Source organism: Ovis canadensis, chromosome 8, assembly GCF_042477335.2.
Source record: "Ovis canadensis isolate MfBH-ARS-UI-01 breed Bighorn chromosome 8, ARS-UI_OviCan_v2, whole genome shotgun sequence".
In the NCBI taxonomy this organism is placed as follows: Eukaryota; Metazoa; Chordata; class Mammalia; order Artiodactyla; family Bovidae; genus Ovis; species Ovis canadensis.
In genome coordinates, this window is record NC_091252.1 from 54,911,518 (window position 1) to 54,927,303 (window position 15,786).

General features: G+C 34.5%; 1 protein-coding gene across 7 annotated transcripts in view; it reads left to right on the plus strand.

Moving 5' to 3' along the window:
• Positions 1-15,786, plus strand: part of EPHA7 (EPH receptor A7) — a 214,201-nt gene that overhangs the window by 59,582 nt on the left and 138,833 nt on the right. For all 7 annotated transcript variants that reach the window (XR_011258815.1, XM_069599247.1, XM_069599248.1 and 4 more), the window contains exons 4-5: positions 8,646-8,801; positions 9,653-9,988. Coding sequence is in view for 6 of the 7 variants with exons in the window: in XM_069599247.1 (XP_069455348.1) it covers positions 8,646-8,801; positions 9,653-9,988 (492 nt within the window). In the remaining variant the exon portion in view is untranslated. The remainder of the gene's footprint in view (positions 1-8,645; positions 8,802-9,652; positions 9,989-15,786) is intronic.

The following is a 15,786-nucleotide window of genomic DNA, read 5'->3' on the forward strand; positions in this document are numbered from 1 at the left end:
ATATTGACTTCTTTTTCTTTTAAAAAATCATTTTGGTAATGAGGTCAGAATTAGGGTGAGTTTCTGGTGTAGATTCTGGTGTAGTAGAGAGTATTTTAATACAAGACTTCAGCAAAATTCCTAGCGTATTTCAAACTGAAAATTTAATAAAGAACAAAGCTATTTACATAGTGTTCAATTTTATTTCTCTTTACAGTCTAAATCTTAAAAATAAAATCTTTAAGTGGTTTTTATTTTATGTTTCCTTTTTACTGTATTGAATCAATAAAACATTAATTACTCAAATAACACAAATAAATAACATATATATTTATATTTTCCCCAAATTAGTTTTTCTTTTTAGTTTGAAAAAAATCCCAAAATTATTTTCAGCACTTGAGCACCTAATATCAAACTTTATTTTTCTGCATCATTTCTTTTCTAAATTCTTACAAGTTAGTTGTGAGGTGATATGGATGGTGATTCACAAACTGTAATATACTTGTTACATCATGTTGCTTTTATACTCCCTGCTCACTGTTCATTCTCAATGTGAAAAATCATAGCATGTCAATGACAGGAGGTCTGGCTTTCAGACAGACTTTTGTAATTATTCCCACTGAGGCACTGTCAATAGGATTAAAATACAGATTCTGGATCTGTCCATCCCAGATGAGGTCAGCACTTTGAGCAGTGGGAGTACTATTTCTGCAAGCTGTGCACTCCTCTTTGCATGGAGAAGCATAGACATGAATATGACACAAATATTTGAAAGCTCCTATGGAAACAGCCTAGCTTTTACTAAATTAAATGTCCATCTGCAATAAATAAAATAACAGCATTCATTAGAATCCCTATGTATGTATGTAGACTCTACAATAATATTAAGGCCCAGAAAGTTTCAATTACAGAACAATCCACTTATAGTTCATAATTAATAAACTCTTTGCAGCTGTATAACTGTGGCCGGAAACATCTGCAAAGCCTCATATTTTACACACAGACACATACATATAATTCCTTCAGAAAAAGTTTAATTGTGCTTAAAATCATAGGTCTGGAAACAGAGTAAGAACTGAGGAAGCTGAGTCTAGTTGTATTCAGTTAGCTCTTGGGAGAAGGAGATGGGAAGTAAAAAGGAAACCAGCCCTTGTCTGGCACAGTGAATGTGGGTAAAAAATAAGAATGTTTAAATTCTATTCATGTATTCACTCAAAACTAACTTTGTATATCCCTACATATAACTTCATATTATAGGTATTGAAGTTATAAAATTATTCAGATAAAATTGCTAGTCTTCAGATAAAAGATAAATTTTTATAAAACCCTAACGTTAGCAAATGGGTAAAATATATTGATTATATATTTTCCTTTTTTTGAATTTTTTGCTTAATTTTTTATACCCAAATATGGCTATATAAAAATAGATAAATATAGAACATATGTGTTAGAAAAGCAAACTAACATATTTGTGACAGATAAAATTTGGTATTTTTTCTTAATTTTGGCTTACTTAAATGTTCACTTTAAAATTGCATTATCAATGGATTTTATTATGCAAAGCAACTTTACTAGATAAAATGTACATACCATACAACTCACCCGTTGCAGTTAACAGTTTAAATATTTTGTTAGTATAGTTATGGGTGTGCTTAGTCACTCAGCATGTCCAACTCTTTGTGACCCCTTGCAGCCCACCAGGCTCCTCTATCCATGGGATTCTCCAAGCAAGTATACTGGAGTGGGTTGCCATGTCCTCCTCCAGGGGATCTTCCCAACCCAGGGAATGAACCCAGGTCTCCCACATTGTAGGCAGATTCTTTACCTTCTGACCACCAGGGAAGTGCTAGTATAATTACAGAGTTGTGCAACCATCACTACAAATCAAATTTTGAACATTTTCATTGTCCCAGAAAGAAACCCTGCACCCATTAACAGTCACTTTCTATTTCTCTTACTGTCCCAGCTTTTAGCAACCACTAATCTACTTTCCATCTCTATAGACTTGCCTATTCTGGATACTTCATGTAAACAGAATTATATAGTATATGGTCTTCTGTGACAGCAGTAAAGAATCCACTTGACAGTCCTGGAGATGCAGGAGATGCGGGTTCAATACCTGTGTCAGGAAGATCCACTGGAGGAGGAAACGGCAACCCACTCTAGTATTCTTGCCTGGAAAATTCCATGGACAGTGGAGCTTAGCAGGTTGCAGTCCATGCAGCCACAAAGAGTCGGACAGGACTGAACACACACACATTGCTGCTGTGACTGGATCTGTGTGACTGAATTCTTTCACATGGCATAATGTTTTCGAAGTTCAGTCATACCAGAATGTATCAAAATTTAACTTCTTTTGATTGCTGAATAGTATTCCATTGTGCATATTCATTTATTAGTTGATGAACATTTGGATTGTTTCCACATTTTGGGCTATGATGAATAATTCTGCTATAAACATTTAATTATATTCAAGTTTTTGTGTCAGGAAATGTCTTCATTTCTCTTGGGTACATACCTAGGAGTGGAGTTGCTGGGTAACATGATAACTATGTTTAAACTGTTGAGGACTTGCCAGTTTTCTTCAAAGTGGCTGTACCGTTTTAGATTCCCAATAGCAATATATGAGTTCTAATTCCTCCGTATCCTTACTAGACTTCTTTTAGCTGTCTTATTGATTGTCTTCCTACTAGGTATAAGTGGTTTATCAGTATAGTTTTGATTTCCTTTTCCCTGATGACTAATAATCTTGAGCATCATTTTGTGTGTTTATTGGCTACTTATATATGTTGCATAGAGAAATATATGTTCAGATTTTTTGCCTAATTTTTGATTGGCTTATTAATGAATGTCAAGTTTTAATTGTTTTAACATTTCAACTTATTATACTCTCAATAATATCTAATCTTATCTCCCTCATCAATTTTATGGTAGGAATATCTTATTAACATACATTCTTTCCAGACTTTGGTAATCTGAGAAAAGACATAGAACCTCCAGGATGATGATTCTAAGCACCTAGAAAGTTTTTATATTATAGAAATATCTAAGCCTTAATAATGATTCAGTTATTTTTAATAATGCCAAGGCTAGTTTCTTTTCAAAGCACACCTCCATGCTCAGTCATAGTAGGCAGCCTACAAAGGCATAGACTTTCAGTGCCTTAAGGTTTAGGATGGGGTCAGATATGTCTGAAATTAAAGATGGAGTTTAAGATTTCCAAAAAATGTGCCCATTAAGGTCAAGGGAATCATTCTTGGCTGTAGAAATCTAAAAGTATATGGATTTTCAAGAATAACCATTTTGTGGGAGAATGTCCTTAGAAGTATAATCATTTAGGATATCCCCCAAACTTATGCTTGTAGGTCATGCACCAGGGCAAGTCTGAGTATCTGTACCCTTGATCAGAAAAAAAAAAAAAAAAAAGTATTCCACTTCACCTAATTCCACCTAAAGAATGGAAATTTGTCTATGGCTTTTACAATGGTCTTTAGGATGGTTCATTGAGAACAAACAGTTGTCTACACCAGTGCCCTGATTGTTGCCTCATGTAAGTGTATATTCAAAGGCCTGGCACCCCATTGCTTAAACAATTGCAGTCCATTGAAGATGACTATGTAGTGTGCTGTTGTTAGGAGAGTTTAAGAATCAGAATACAAGTCTTTCGTATAAACTCTCTTATATCTTTGTGTTTAGAATTTTATTGCTCTTAAGTAATTTACTTATAGAGTTTGTTTGTTTTTTTAAGAATTTAAATCCCAAATATTATTTGAAGCAATTGTGTTATAGAAGATGATATTCTCATTTAAAAATAATTGAAGTTAAATATAATGTTACAGTTACTTCATTACTGGAGACAATAAAGCAGATCTTGAAATATAGTATATTCTGTAATGTAATTTAGTATATATATATATATATTTTGCAGTAGATAATCTTGTTACAGTCTAGTAAACAGAAGTTTCATGTACTTCTTAGATTTTCTTTGGTGGTTTTCCATTTAAACAACTGGCTAAGCAAAAACTTGCTTAGTGTATGAAATCTGACAAGATTATGGTTCTTACTAAACTCCAGGATTAATGAATTTATGTTATTTTATTCACTAACACCCATTCATTACTGGTTGGGAAAAAACAGTCCCAGGCAGGTCTTTGTGGTGACATGGAAAAATACTGTTACTAAAACAATTGGTGAAATATTACTTTAAAAAAAGTAATTTAATATTGAAAACAAATTTTATACATATTTCTAGTCTTCATCAATACAATGAAACATTACCTTAAAACAATGTTCAGTTAAAAAAGCAAAATTATTGAAAGGCAGGAAATTAAAATGATATGTTTCTTACTGTAAATAATTTTACGATAGTGCATACACTATATTAATTAGTCTGCTTTGAGTTCAAATGCTGTTGAACAAATTGAGAATTGAAGCAAAATAAGAAAAATAAGCAAAATAAGAAAAAAGCTGTAAAACCACTGTATCACAATTCCTAGAAAGTTATTCTTATATACTTCACCATTATGTATGAAGGGAATTAGGGAATTTATCTTTGATTGAGGTTTCAGAAGGCATTTACCATGAAAAACTTTTTTACTTTTACCTTTATGGAAAACAAGCTGCATTTATAAGAAGGAGAAATTGCCTTTATTTCTATGTAGGCTTTTGGGAGCAGTTGGAGAACTCATTTAAGTCTTCCTTAAGTGGTTAAATCTCAGGTATATCACTTCACCCCAGTTTCTCTTCCTGAGTATTTTACTCAAGCTATTTCATCTAGATATCTTATCTAAAATTTTACTTTTATGAGCATCTGTTACTTCTTTCCGAAACTTTTTACCACCCAATTGCTCAAACTACTATCCTAAAAGATACAGCTTATGTCTTCTTGTGTTCTTGGCTTTCCTCTTCATACTGCAGCTCCCAAGATTTTATACTTATTTTTAATAAATTTAAATTAATGGCTTCCTTAGACAGTAAGTGAAAGCCATCTTGTTACAACTTATTATTTTCAGTATTAACTGAACTGAAACAGAATAGTACTTCAAAAAAAAAAGTTAAGACTTTTATGACCACATTTTTCTGGGATTGCCTCTCTCATTATCTATTTAATGATGGCCATGCATGTACTCCATCATTTTGCAGGCATCCTCAGTGCCAAAATCCATAGTGAAATTGAAAAGATCTATTTAATACACCTCTTCTGTAAGGTGTGCTAGCTAGGATATTATTTCACCATTTTCTAAAGTAATAGCTTTAAATAGTCAAAGGGTATACTTAAAGATAGTAGATACCCACTGAAAATTCATTTGGGGGATGCTAAAGCTTCAAGACACACTAAATAGATGCCAGACTTTGGCTCATTCAGCAGTCAAGGCTGAAGCAATAGCATATGGTTAAGTATCAGCAGTCCTGTGTTTTAAATCCAGTTTTAACCTAGACAATGGAATTATTTGAGGAACTCATGTTAACTTTGCTTCAAATCTGTTTTCCCATCTGCTAAAATGGTAACAGAATTTAATGTAATTTGAAAGTTGAGTGATAGGGGTTTTAAATTTCTCTACATTAGGTACCATAGGTATTCTGCAAATCATGGAAGTGGAGCAAGAAATGGGTCCTCCTTATTTGTAGGAAAAGTGGGAGTAAGCCTTTAGTTAGAAGCCTTTATTTGCAACAGGAGGATGAGAATTGCAAGAGATTCCACTAGGTAGTTTGCTGCCTACCAGTTCTGGAAGTGTTACCTGGTTGTTGTTGTTCAGTTGCTAAGTCAAGTCTGACTCTTTTTGACCCCGTGGACTGCAGCCTGCCAGCCTTCCCTGTCCTTCACTATCTCCTGGTGTTTGCTCAGATTCATGTCCCTTGAGTTGGTGATGCTATCTAATGATCTTATCCTCTGCTGCCCTCTTTTCTTTTTGCCTTCAATCTTTCCAAGCATCAGGGTCTTTTCCAATGAGTTGGCTCTTTGCGTCAGGTGGCCAAAGTATTGGAACTTCAGTTTCAGTCCTTCCAATGAATATTCAGGATTGGTTTTGTTTAGGATTGACTGGTTTGATCTTGGATTTCCCTGGTGGCTCAGACAGTAAAGAATTTGCCTATAATGCAGGAGACCTGGGTTCGATCCCTGGGTTGGGAAGATCCTCTCGAGAAAGGAATGGCTACCCACTCCAGTATACTTGCCTGGAGAATTCCATGAACAGAGGAGCCTAGTGGGCTATAGCAATGGGATTGCAAAGGGTCAGACATGACTTAGTGATTGAACAACAACAACAAGGTAGGGCTTCCAGAATTGATAGGTACCAAGCTACCTAGTAGAATCTTGTTTGATCTTATCTGCATGCTAAGTTGCATCAGTTGTGTCCAACTGTGTGACCCTATAGGCTCCTCTGTCCATAGGATTCTCCAGGCAAGAATACTGGAGTGGGTTATCATTTCCTTGACCAGGGGATCTTCCTGACCAGGGGCTCTCAAGTCTCCTGCATTGGCAGGCAGGTTCTTTACCGCTAGCACGACCTGGGAATAGAAACAAAATTTAAAAAGAAAAAAGCTTACCCAGTAGATGTTAAATGTTGATCTTACCTAGTAGATGTTAAATCATGTTGCCATTGTGTCCATTTCCTTGTTCCCTAAGTTTCTATCCCTGTAAAAAGTAAATAAATACACATAATATCATCAAAGACTTATCAGCATACACCTCTTCTCTCTGTCTTTATCTTTTTTTCTTTTTTAATTCTCTGGGACTTTGTGTTATCAAGCTGCAGGTTGTGAATAAAGCATTGCAGTTTCTATATTATGGATGTTCTATCTGATCACTGAATTACAGATAATACATGGAGCAAGATACAGTGCATACTTAGAGGAATTTCCAGCCTGAGAAATTCATGCTAAATCCTTTATCCTACCAGTTAACCATTCTTTTATGTGGCAAGGTCATATCTTTAGAAACATTCTAAAGTGTTTTTTGATATTATTTCATAATGAATCTCACAGTTCTGTGTCTTAGATTTGTAGTAATTGCTACAAGAACATGTGAAGATGCATTCATCTTCTGGCCTAATATGTTTGCCAGTGTTTCCCTCTTGTAGGAATTGAGGAGTCCAACTAAAGGCAGACTGGCTTCTGAGAGCAAAAGTGGATCATATATTTACATAGAGATGATGGTAGTTCTGTTCACAAATCTTTATCTATCACAATATAATCAATTTTTAAATTTTTAGGTTATCTAAAATACCTGTCTTGTTCATATAAAACAGCCTTGTTTTTTCTTTAAGCTTAAAAGATAATTTGGATTTCTTAATTGTACCAAATTATGTATTAAATATTCAGCATGTGAGCAAAAGTATCGAATGACTTAACTTTTTTTTCTAGAGAATATTTTCTTAATAAGATAGGATTGTTTTTCCCACCCATGAGTGAAAATGTGATTATGCTGCTGAATAATGCCCAAGTTGAGAATATTAAATAAACTTAAATCTAATACATAGAAGTTATAATTGAATTCATGTTAAATATTCAGTAATTTTTCTTTATAGATATGATTTATTAATTTCCATTAAATTTGAAGGTCACTGAAACTTAAAGAGATATTCACTTAATAAATATGGAGGGCAAATTGAATCTCTTTAATATACTCAATGTATGGTACCATCAATTAATTTTAAAATGTTGAAATAATGAAAATTGAATTTGCTAAATTTTAATTGAAGATAAATATGTAAAATGTCTGGGGATAGTAGATGCTTCCAGGTTACTTGATTTTATAACATGTAGTCTAAATGAGTAAGAGAAAGTCACTGGAATGTGGTAGATGTCTTGGGTGCCTGTCTATTCATTGCTGAGCTGTGTTACTGTGACTATCCTAACTTTTCCCAGTAGAAGAGAAAGAGTCATCACCTGTGTGTAGTTAATGGCTTTCTCCTTATTTCTGATAGAATAGGTTTCTCCTATCCATAGGATTTCATTATTTTTAGTAACAGGGAGGTTTGCTTAGTGGAAAACAGACTGCCTTAGAACTTAAATTGGTTGAAATTATATCTTGAAGTTTTCTGAAAATTGGTAGGGGGAATACATTTCTATCATTTTAAGATAAAAATTTAAGAACCATATTCACACATAAAGACTTAATTTACAGCTGTATTAGATTAAGAAAACAGAACTTTGAAGTGTGTTAATGCAAATCAACAAGCAAGTTAATTACTACCTAAATCAAAGTTCCCCTAAATTAACCATGCTGAGATTTTGTCTAAATAAATTATGTTTGTGTTTAGTTTGGGGCTCTAGATTTTGGACTGATGCCAACTACAGGTCCAAGTTTGGTGTATCAGTTGGATTTTATTATTTTGTTTTAAAATGTAGTATTGTAAAATAGGTTTACTGATATACACTAAACAGAATTATAGAAGTATACCATAAAGGGCATGTTCTTCCCTTTTTTTTTCTGTTTAATTAGAGACTTACGGCTTATAGTTAGTGATAGTTGTCAGGAAACATGGCTACAGATATAAAAAGAATATGTTAGAAATTTCTTATTAGAATCCAGGTTTTTATTGAGTCTGATGATAGCACATTTGGAAATCAGATTTCATATTTTATTGTTTGCTAAAAATTACTAAAATTCAGAAAGGGTCTGCTTGTTCTCATGGTTCTATTTTTACTTTCTTTTGTGTTCTCAGCCTGTGGCCGTGGGTTCTACAAATCTTCTTCTCAAGATCTTCAGTGCTCTCGTTGTCCAACTCACAGTTTTTCTGATAAAGAAGGCTCCTCAAGGTGTGACTGTGAGGACGGGTACTACAGGGCTCCATCTGACCCACCGTATGTGGCATGCACAAGTAAGTTCGTAATTGCAAAATAAAGACTTTCAGATCCCTTCCATTTGTTTGTATAATTGTGACATCATTGAGATAAGCCTGACATTTCTGAGTACATTCTTAATTATTATTAAATACTTACAAACTTTCCATAAACCAATAAGGCTAAACAATAATATAAAATAGATACACCTTACATCATCATCAGTGTAGTTTTCATGTCTCCCAGATCTTGCATTTTAATCATATTTTACACATGTATCCAATAGGAATAACAAATAAAATGTAAAAGTTATTTGTGTCTTGCATGGCTTTAAATGTAATTAAAAAGTAATGGTTTCTGAATTAAAATTCCATCACTAAATACAGCAAATCTCACATCTGGATGCTTCAATGAATGAATGTTTGAGAGACTCAAATCCAAAGCCAATACCAGACATTACTATAAATCATTCTTGAGCACATTAAGAATGAATAGATGTATTCTCTCTTATATGTTAAAAAAAAAAACAACTATTTTTAAACAACTGCACAACTGTTTTTTAGGTGCATTAACTATTCTTTTTTAATTGCTCGGAGAAAAATAGCTAAAGACCGTGGCAAAACTACAAAGACAGTCGCTATCCTGTTTTCATTTTGACATGTTAAATGGAAAATAAATAAAGCCTCTTGCCACGTGAATTCAGGAAGGCTTTTATAAGGTTTCTCTAGGAAAGGTAATGAAATGTTTATGTGAAAGAAAGCATTTCAACTAGTTTTCTGTGTGGTAATTGAGCCACTAGTTTAATGCCCCACGTGGATCCTTTCATTTGTTTGTTTGTTTGTTTTTGGCCATTTCTATTTATTCATTTACTTATTTTTGGTTTCCTAAGGGCCTCCATCTGCACCACAGAACCTCATTTTCAATATCAACCAAACCACAGTGAGCTTGGAATGGAGTCCCCCTGCAGACAATGGGGGAAGAAATGATGTGACCTATAGAATACTGTGTAAGCGATGCAGCTGGGAGCAGGGCGAATGCGTTCCCTGTGGGAGTAACATTGGCTACATGCCCCAGCAGACTGGATTAGAGGATAACTATGTCACTGTCATGGACCTGCTGGCCCACGCTAATTATACTTTTGAAGTTGAAGCTGTAAATGGAGTTTCTGACTTAAGTCGATCCCAGAGGCTCTTTGCGGCTGTCAGTGTCACCACAGGTCAAGCAGGTATGTTTTCCTGTTTGTCTTCACTGAGTGAAAAGTAAGTGAGATCTCGCGCTTGAATATTTCCTTAACTCAGCTGTACAGAACTTGATTACTCCAGCTTGCTGAGTATTCACACCTTTAGCTTTTCTTTGTTATTTCTTCTGTTGTCTGTTAAATCATTACTAGACTCATTAACATCTCCTGCAGAGATCTGGCAGGAGAAATAAAAGGGGATAAATTATAAACCAGTTAAAGTTGCTCTAAGAGGAACAATTCTGTTAAGGGGAGGACAGGGAAAATGGACAAAATAAGATGTGGGATATTTCTTGCATTTTTTACCTTTTGGTGTGCTATGTGTTAAGTGCTTGTGATCAAAATTTATATAATTAGGAATAATGAAGGAGTTGGCTTCAATGTCTCAAGTAGTGACAACCACATAAAATGTGATATTTGTAATAGATGGCAAATCTGCCTTAAAAATTGCATGAAGGAATTTACATTCATCTCTAGATTTGTGATCATGTCATGTGAATGTCTATAATATTGGAAAAAGTATTTAGGAGATCTCGTGAGAATTAAAAAATAAATGAATTAAGAAATATAATAAATATGAAGGTTGTGAACTGGTAGCTTAGCCTAAAAGCAATTTTGACTTGTCTTCTTACTGGCATTTAAGATGCCTTACTTGGTCATTCTTTGCTGTGTTTAAGTTGGTTTTGGAAAATATAAATTGGGAAGGTAGCTTCAGAAATTGGGGACTTTCTAAACCTTCAGAAAAATCTTATGACTGAGGGAGGTTCCAGAAATTGAGGGCTTTTTCAAACTTTTGAAAATTCTTGCTGCTGAAGGATGATGCTATGCACTCAATGTAGCCAAGTGCTATGTCATTGTTATTAATAAAATTAGACCTGTACCAGAGTACTGAGTTGTGTAAGCATCATAATAAGGTTATAACAAGGTATTCTTAATCTTTGGCTAGCTGTCAACAGACATTATTATCACAAATTCCTGGACATAGACTAATCTATTCTGCATATCTATACCAATTTTAATAAAATGTTATCTATTTAAATAATATCTGTACAATTACCATTTTGAACAGATTAGTGAGTTCCTATTTTAAAGGCTTCATTTTGATGTTTGTTTAAAAGGCTATTGCAAATCAGATTTCTTAATGTAAAAGCTGACGTGTGGAGGTAAAACAACATAGAAACTTTTAAATCTTCAAAAATTGGGCAACAAAAGTAACTGATTTGACTAATACTTGTATTGACTCATTTTATTTACCCTCACTTCATTTACCATTCTTTTAAAATGCTGTTGTCGTTAGATATTTTTACTTGTGTTGCTTTATATTGAAATTTGTCATCATAACATTACAGTAAGTGGTTCTGAAACATTTTGGGTTCTTGTTTGTGACCCTAGAGCTATCTTTGGAATCATTAATAAAAACTGTTAGGTCTGCTGAGCTAGAAAAACTGCTCTATTCCTGCTGATAACAAGTGTAAGAAGGGATGTTTTTATTTATTTTTGAATTCAACCTAAAGATACTGAACTGATACCACAAGTAGAGTTTGTCAGATAGACCACATTGGGGATCTGTTTTCTTGCTCTTTAAATGACTATTATTTAACTTTTCAAGTTAACACTTCACAGCCTAAATAGGTCATAGATTTTCCATAAATTCCTGAATCAACTACCTGATAGTAGTTAAGTAAAATGGCTTTATCCCTTGTTTACCCTGGTTAAGATTAAACCAGGTTTGTTTGCTTTGAGGAGTAATTTAAATGTATAAAAATTAGATTGCTGTGGTTATACAGCTCTGTAAATATACTTTAAAATGTTGAATTGTGTACTTAAAATGCATAAATTTTATAGTATGAGAATTATATCTCAAAAAAGCTATTAACATTTTAAAAAGAATAAATACAATACAGTTGAAAAAAAAACTAGTTTGGACTTTTATGTTAAAACATTAATTCACAGTTGCCTAGCCCCAACTACATACATCTCAAATGCCAAAAACCCATGAATATATACTTTTAGCTTTTTCTGCTTTCAAAAAGAAGTACATTAATAAGGCAGCAAGCTGTGGTAATTTTTTAAGTTATTATATGTTTTTAGCATAACATATAAAACACGTTAGCGATTATTGTTCAGTTAAACTGATACCCACCCCCTCCTCCACATCATCAGTATTTTTCCTTTTTCTAAAGGGAGAATGATTTGAAACTTTGCCCGTATTTATGATCATCCCTGGAAACCTACAATGATCCTTAAAATTCTCATTCTACATTAACCAAAATGCATTACCTCCCACCTAGTTTATGCTGCAGTCACTTCAGTAATGAATTTAAGGGTCTCTGGTCAGTTATTACCCTCATCAGCAACCCACTGGGACAAAAAGAATCTGGCCATGTGTTTGGGCAAGATGAAAGAGTAAGAATGGAAAATCATCAGGCAGTGTTTGAAAGATTGTGTGTATACTTCGTAGTTCTTTTTCTATTAAATTTGAAGTCTGAAGCCCAGGACCCTCCATAGCAGCATTTGTGGAAATGGAAGCACATTGAAGACCCCTTGTCCTTTCCTCAGGATAGTAGTAGGGTTATAGGTCTTTAAGGACCTGTATACTAGCCCCTGTTGCCACTTACGAGGCAATACTTTTAGGTGGACCACAGAGGTTCTGCGTGAGTAAAATGGAGATAAAATGGTGTGTACGTTCCTGTATTATCCTGTTAATGAGATGTTGAAGAAAATTTTAAACTCTTTATTGTCATAAAAGTGTTATTTCAGTGAGGAGCATGATTGCTGATTAATCCTCTTTTTTGTAACACTTTGTGGACCTGCCAAGGCAAAGCACACTATAATCTTTATCTACCGTCATGTGTCCAAGGTGGGGGATATAATCGAGGCCCAGAATTGGCAATTGTGTGTTAAAGCATGGCAGGAGGGAGAAATTAATTTTGTTCAGTCACAGGTTATCTTAAGACAGATTCTTGTTTAAAAAAATAATTAACTTTAAGATGAGACATGTATCAGTTCAGTTCAGGCCACCTCATGCAAAGAGTTGAGACATGTATGGAGAAGCATAATATATGATATTTATATTTAGATCGTTTCTGTGTTTGCTTATCAGGAACATATGACCTACACAAGCTGGCTAAAATGTATTTTTTGTTGTTGTTGTTTTGTTCAAAAGGATGTTGATCTATTAAGGGTGTAGTCACACAGATCAAACTTGTACATTGGAGGTGTGTGTGTGTGTGTGTGTGTGTGTGTAAGGGGGAAAGCACATGCATTTAATTTATGACGTTATGATCCTCATTCTTCCTTACAGTGGAAGACTCTCTGGAAGAGATTTGGTCATGATAATTGCATAAGTGTTCTGAAGAGGTAACTATTTAAATGCTACTTTTCAGAACATTAACTCAAACAACTGTTCTGAGTAGTATTGTCAATATAAGTCAATTTATGTCTAGCACTGTGTGGGATCCTGAGAACAGGAGAGCAAAGAATGGTCCTGTCCTTATGAGGAGCCATTATTGTAGCCAATGTATATTAAGTTATACAACTAATGAGAGGGTACCTGAATATAATGTGATACATGCTGTAGAACAAGATTAGGAACAAAATATAGAACCTCAAAGAAGGAATGATTTTCTTCTGTGGAAAGAAAGGGAGTCTTCACAGAAAAGATGCCAGTCAATCTAGAACGTTAGGATAAATATGGTTTTGCCAGAAGGAGGATGAGTAATTCATTTTCTGAGCTCTCAGGAGGACTTGTCCCATGAAAACAGAATAACCACCACTACCTTCCTCCCACAGATCAACTGCATTAACACACCAAAATGGGCTGCAGAAAAGTTAGTAAAAACCGCTCACCCTAAAATTACTGTCTCTGTCTGTAATACCTTGATTCACTGTGGGATCCCTTAGACAATCAGATAATTTTTAGCTTTGTTAGAAAACATGAAATTAGAATATGTGGTTTCCCGCCAAGAGATGGAAGAGACTTAGCAATTATTCTTCAGGTCAATAATTATGTTATGTTTGTGTCTTTACCATCTAGCACAGTTCTTTCTGTATTACTCATGTTGTACAATTAATTCCAACGAGGAAGCTAGTCACATGCAAGAAAAGTTAAGTGATTTAATGAGTGAAAACATTCAGACATGAATGGAAAAGGCATAGGATTTGATATTTGATGACATGATTACTTCACGTTAGATAAGATATTTCACCTCTTTAACTTGAACTTTCTCCTAAATAGATGGGATCATGCTACTTAACTCCTCATGCTACTTAACTCCTCATATTATTAGAAAAATTAGCTTTTAGCTTAATACCTGTAACATTTATTAGAATAAAATGAGTGTGTTTTTATACTACAATTACAATAATTGTGAAGAACTGACTCATTGGAAAAGACCCTGATGCTGGGAAAGACTGAAGGAAGGAGGAGAAGGGAATGACAGAGGATGAGATGGTTGGATGTCATCACTAACTCAATGGACATGAGTTTGAGCAAGCTCTGGAAGTTGGCGATGAACAGGGAAGCCTGGCATGCTGTAGTTCATGGGGTCGCAAAGAGTCAGACACGACTGAGCAACTGAACTGAACTGAATGATAAGAATTACTAGTGAGTGAACACAATGTATTTTTTGGTACTTTTTAAATGTAAAAGGTACACAAAAAGAGTGTCAAGTTGAATCACTTAATGTCTTTGGACTCATGTAGTCCTCCTAAGTAAAGGAGAGGTCTGAGATAGACCTCAAAGAGCTCATCTTGTATCAGTAATTAAATGGACAATCATAATAGAATACTAACTATACATTGCACAGTGCAAGGTTGACTGCTGATTATTGATAGCTGAGTAATATGTGTACAGATACTATCATTTTTAATGAGATCTATGACTTACAATGCTTAATTAAGGATGAAAGCTGTAACCTCTTAAAAGAGGATTGATTTCCCAAATTGGGCTCTCTAGGAGGCAGACAGTGTGATAGAGATTCTTACAGGAATTGTGTTAGGGCTTGTAATTAGAATCAGCACTATCTGAAGAGAAAGAAGGGAGTGGAACTGAGCAGAAGAGAAGTTGAGCCATGATACAGTCTCATTCGAATCCCCTGCCAACTCCATGGGAATTCTCCACGTGTAAGGATCGTCAGATTGTCCCAATTTGAAAAGAGAGTAGCAGGCTTTTATACCTCTTTGTCACACAGGCATTGACTGCAAGCTTTTCTAGGAATGTGTCATTTTTGAGACAAGGAAATTCTAAAAGGGGACAGGGAACTGAGGTCTGTTTTTGAGCAGCTGTCTCAGCAGCTAGCAAATTCTTTCTTCATTCCTTCACCAAAGGGAATGGGGGCCATCTCTCATAACATATATTACATAGAACTAAATCATATCAAAGAATACAAAGGGCAAAGTTTAGAGTGTGTTTAGAGAATAAGTGGTATAAACTGGGTGAATAGAGCTTTCTGGGAAGAACTAATGGGAAAGTTTATTTTTAAGAAAGAAGACCTTTCTAATTGGAGGAGGGGATAGTGGGAACAGGATGTTTTGAATAGGCAAGTTGCATAACTAACCCTGGTTTATGTTTTAAATTTTTGTGTATCTTCACAGAACATTTGATACATTCCATATAGCAGTTTTAATTTTTTTAATACCCTGCTTAGCCTTGATTCCTGTGGAAAGTAGATATGTAGAAAACATTTCCGAAAGTATGAGAAAGTATCAGCAAAGCTGACATGTCAAGGTAGAGACCCGTAATTTCTCTACAAAGCTATCTCAGAGAATCTCTATCAAAAAAACAA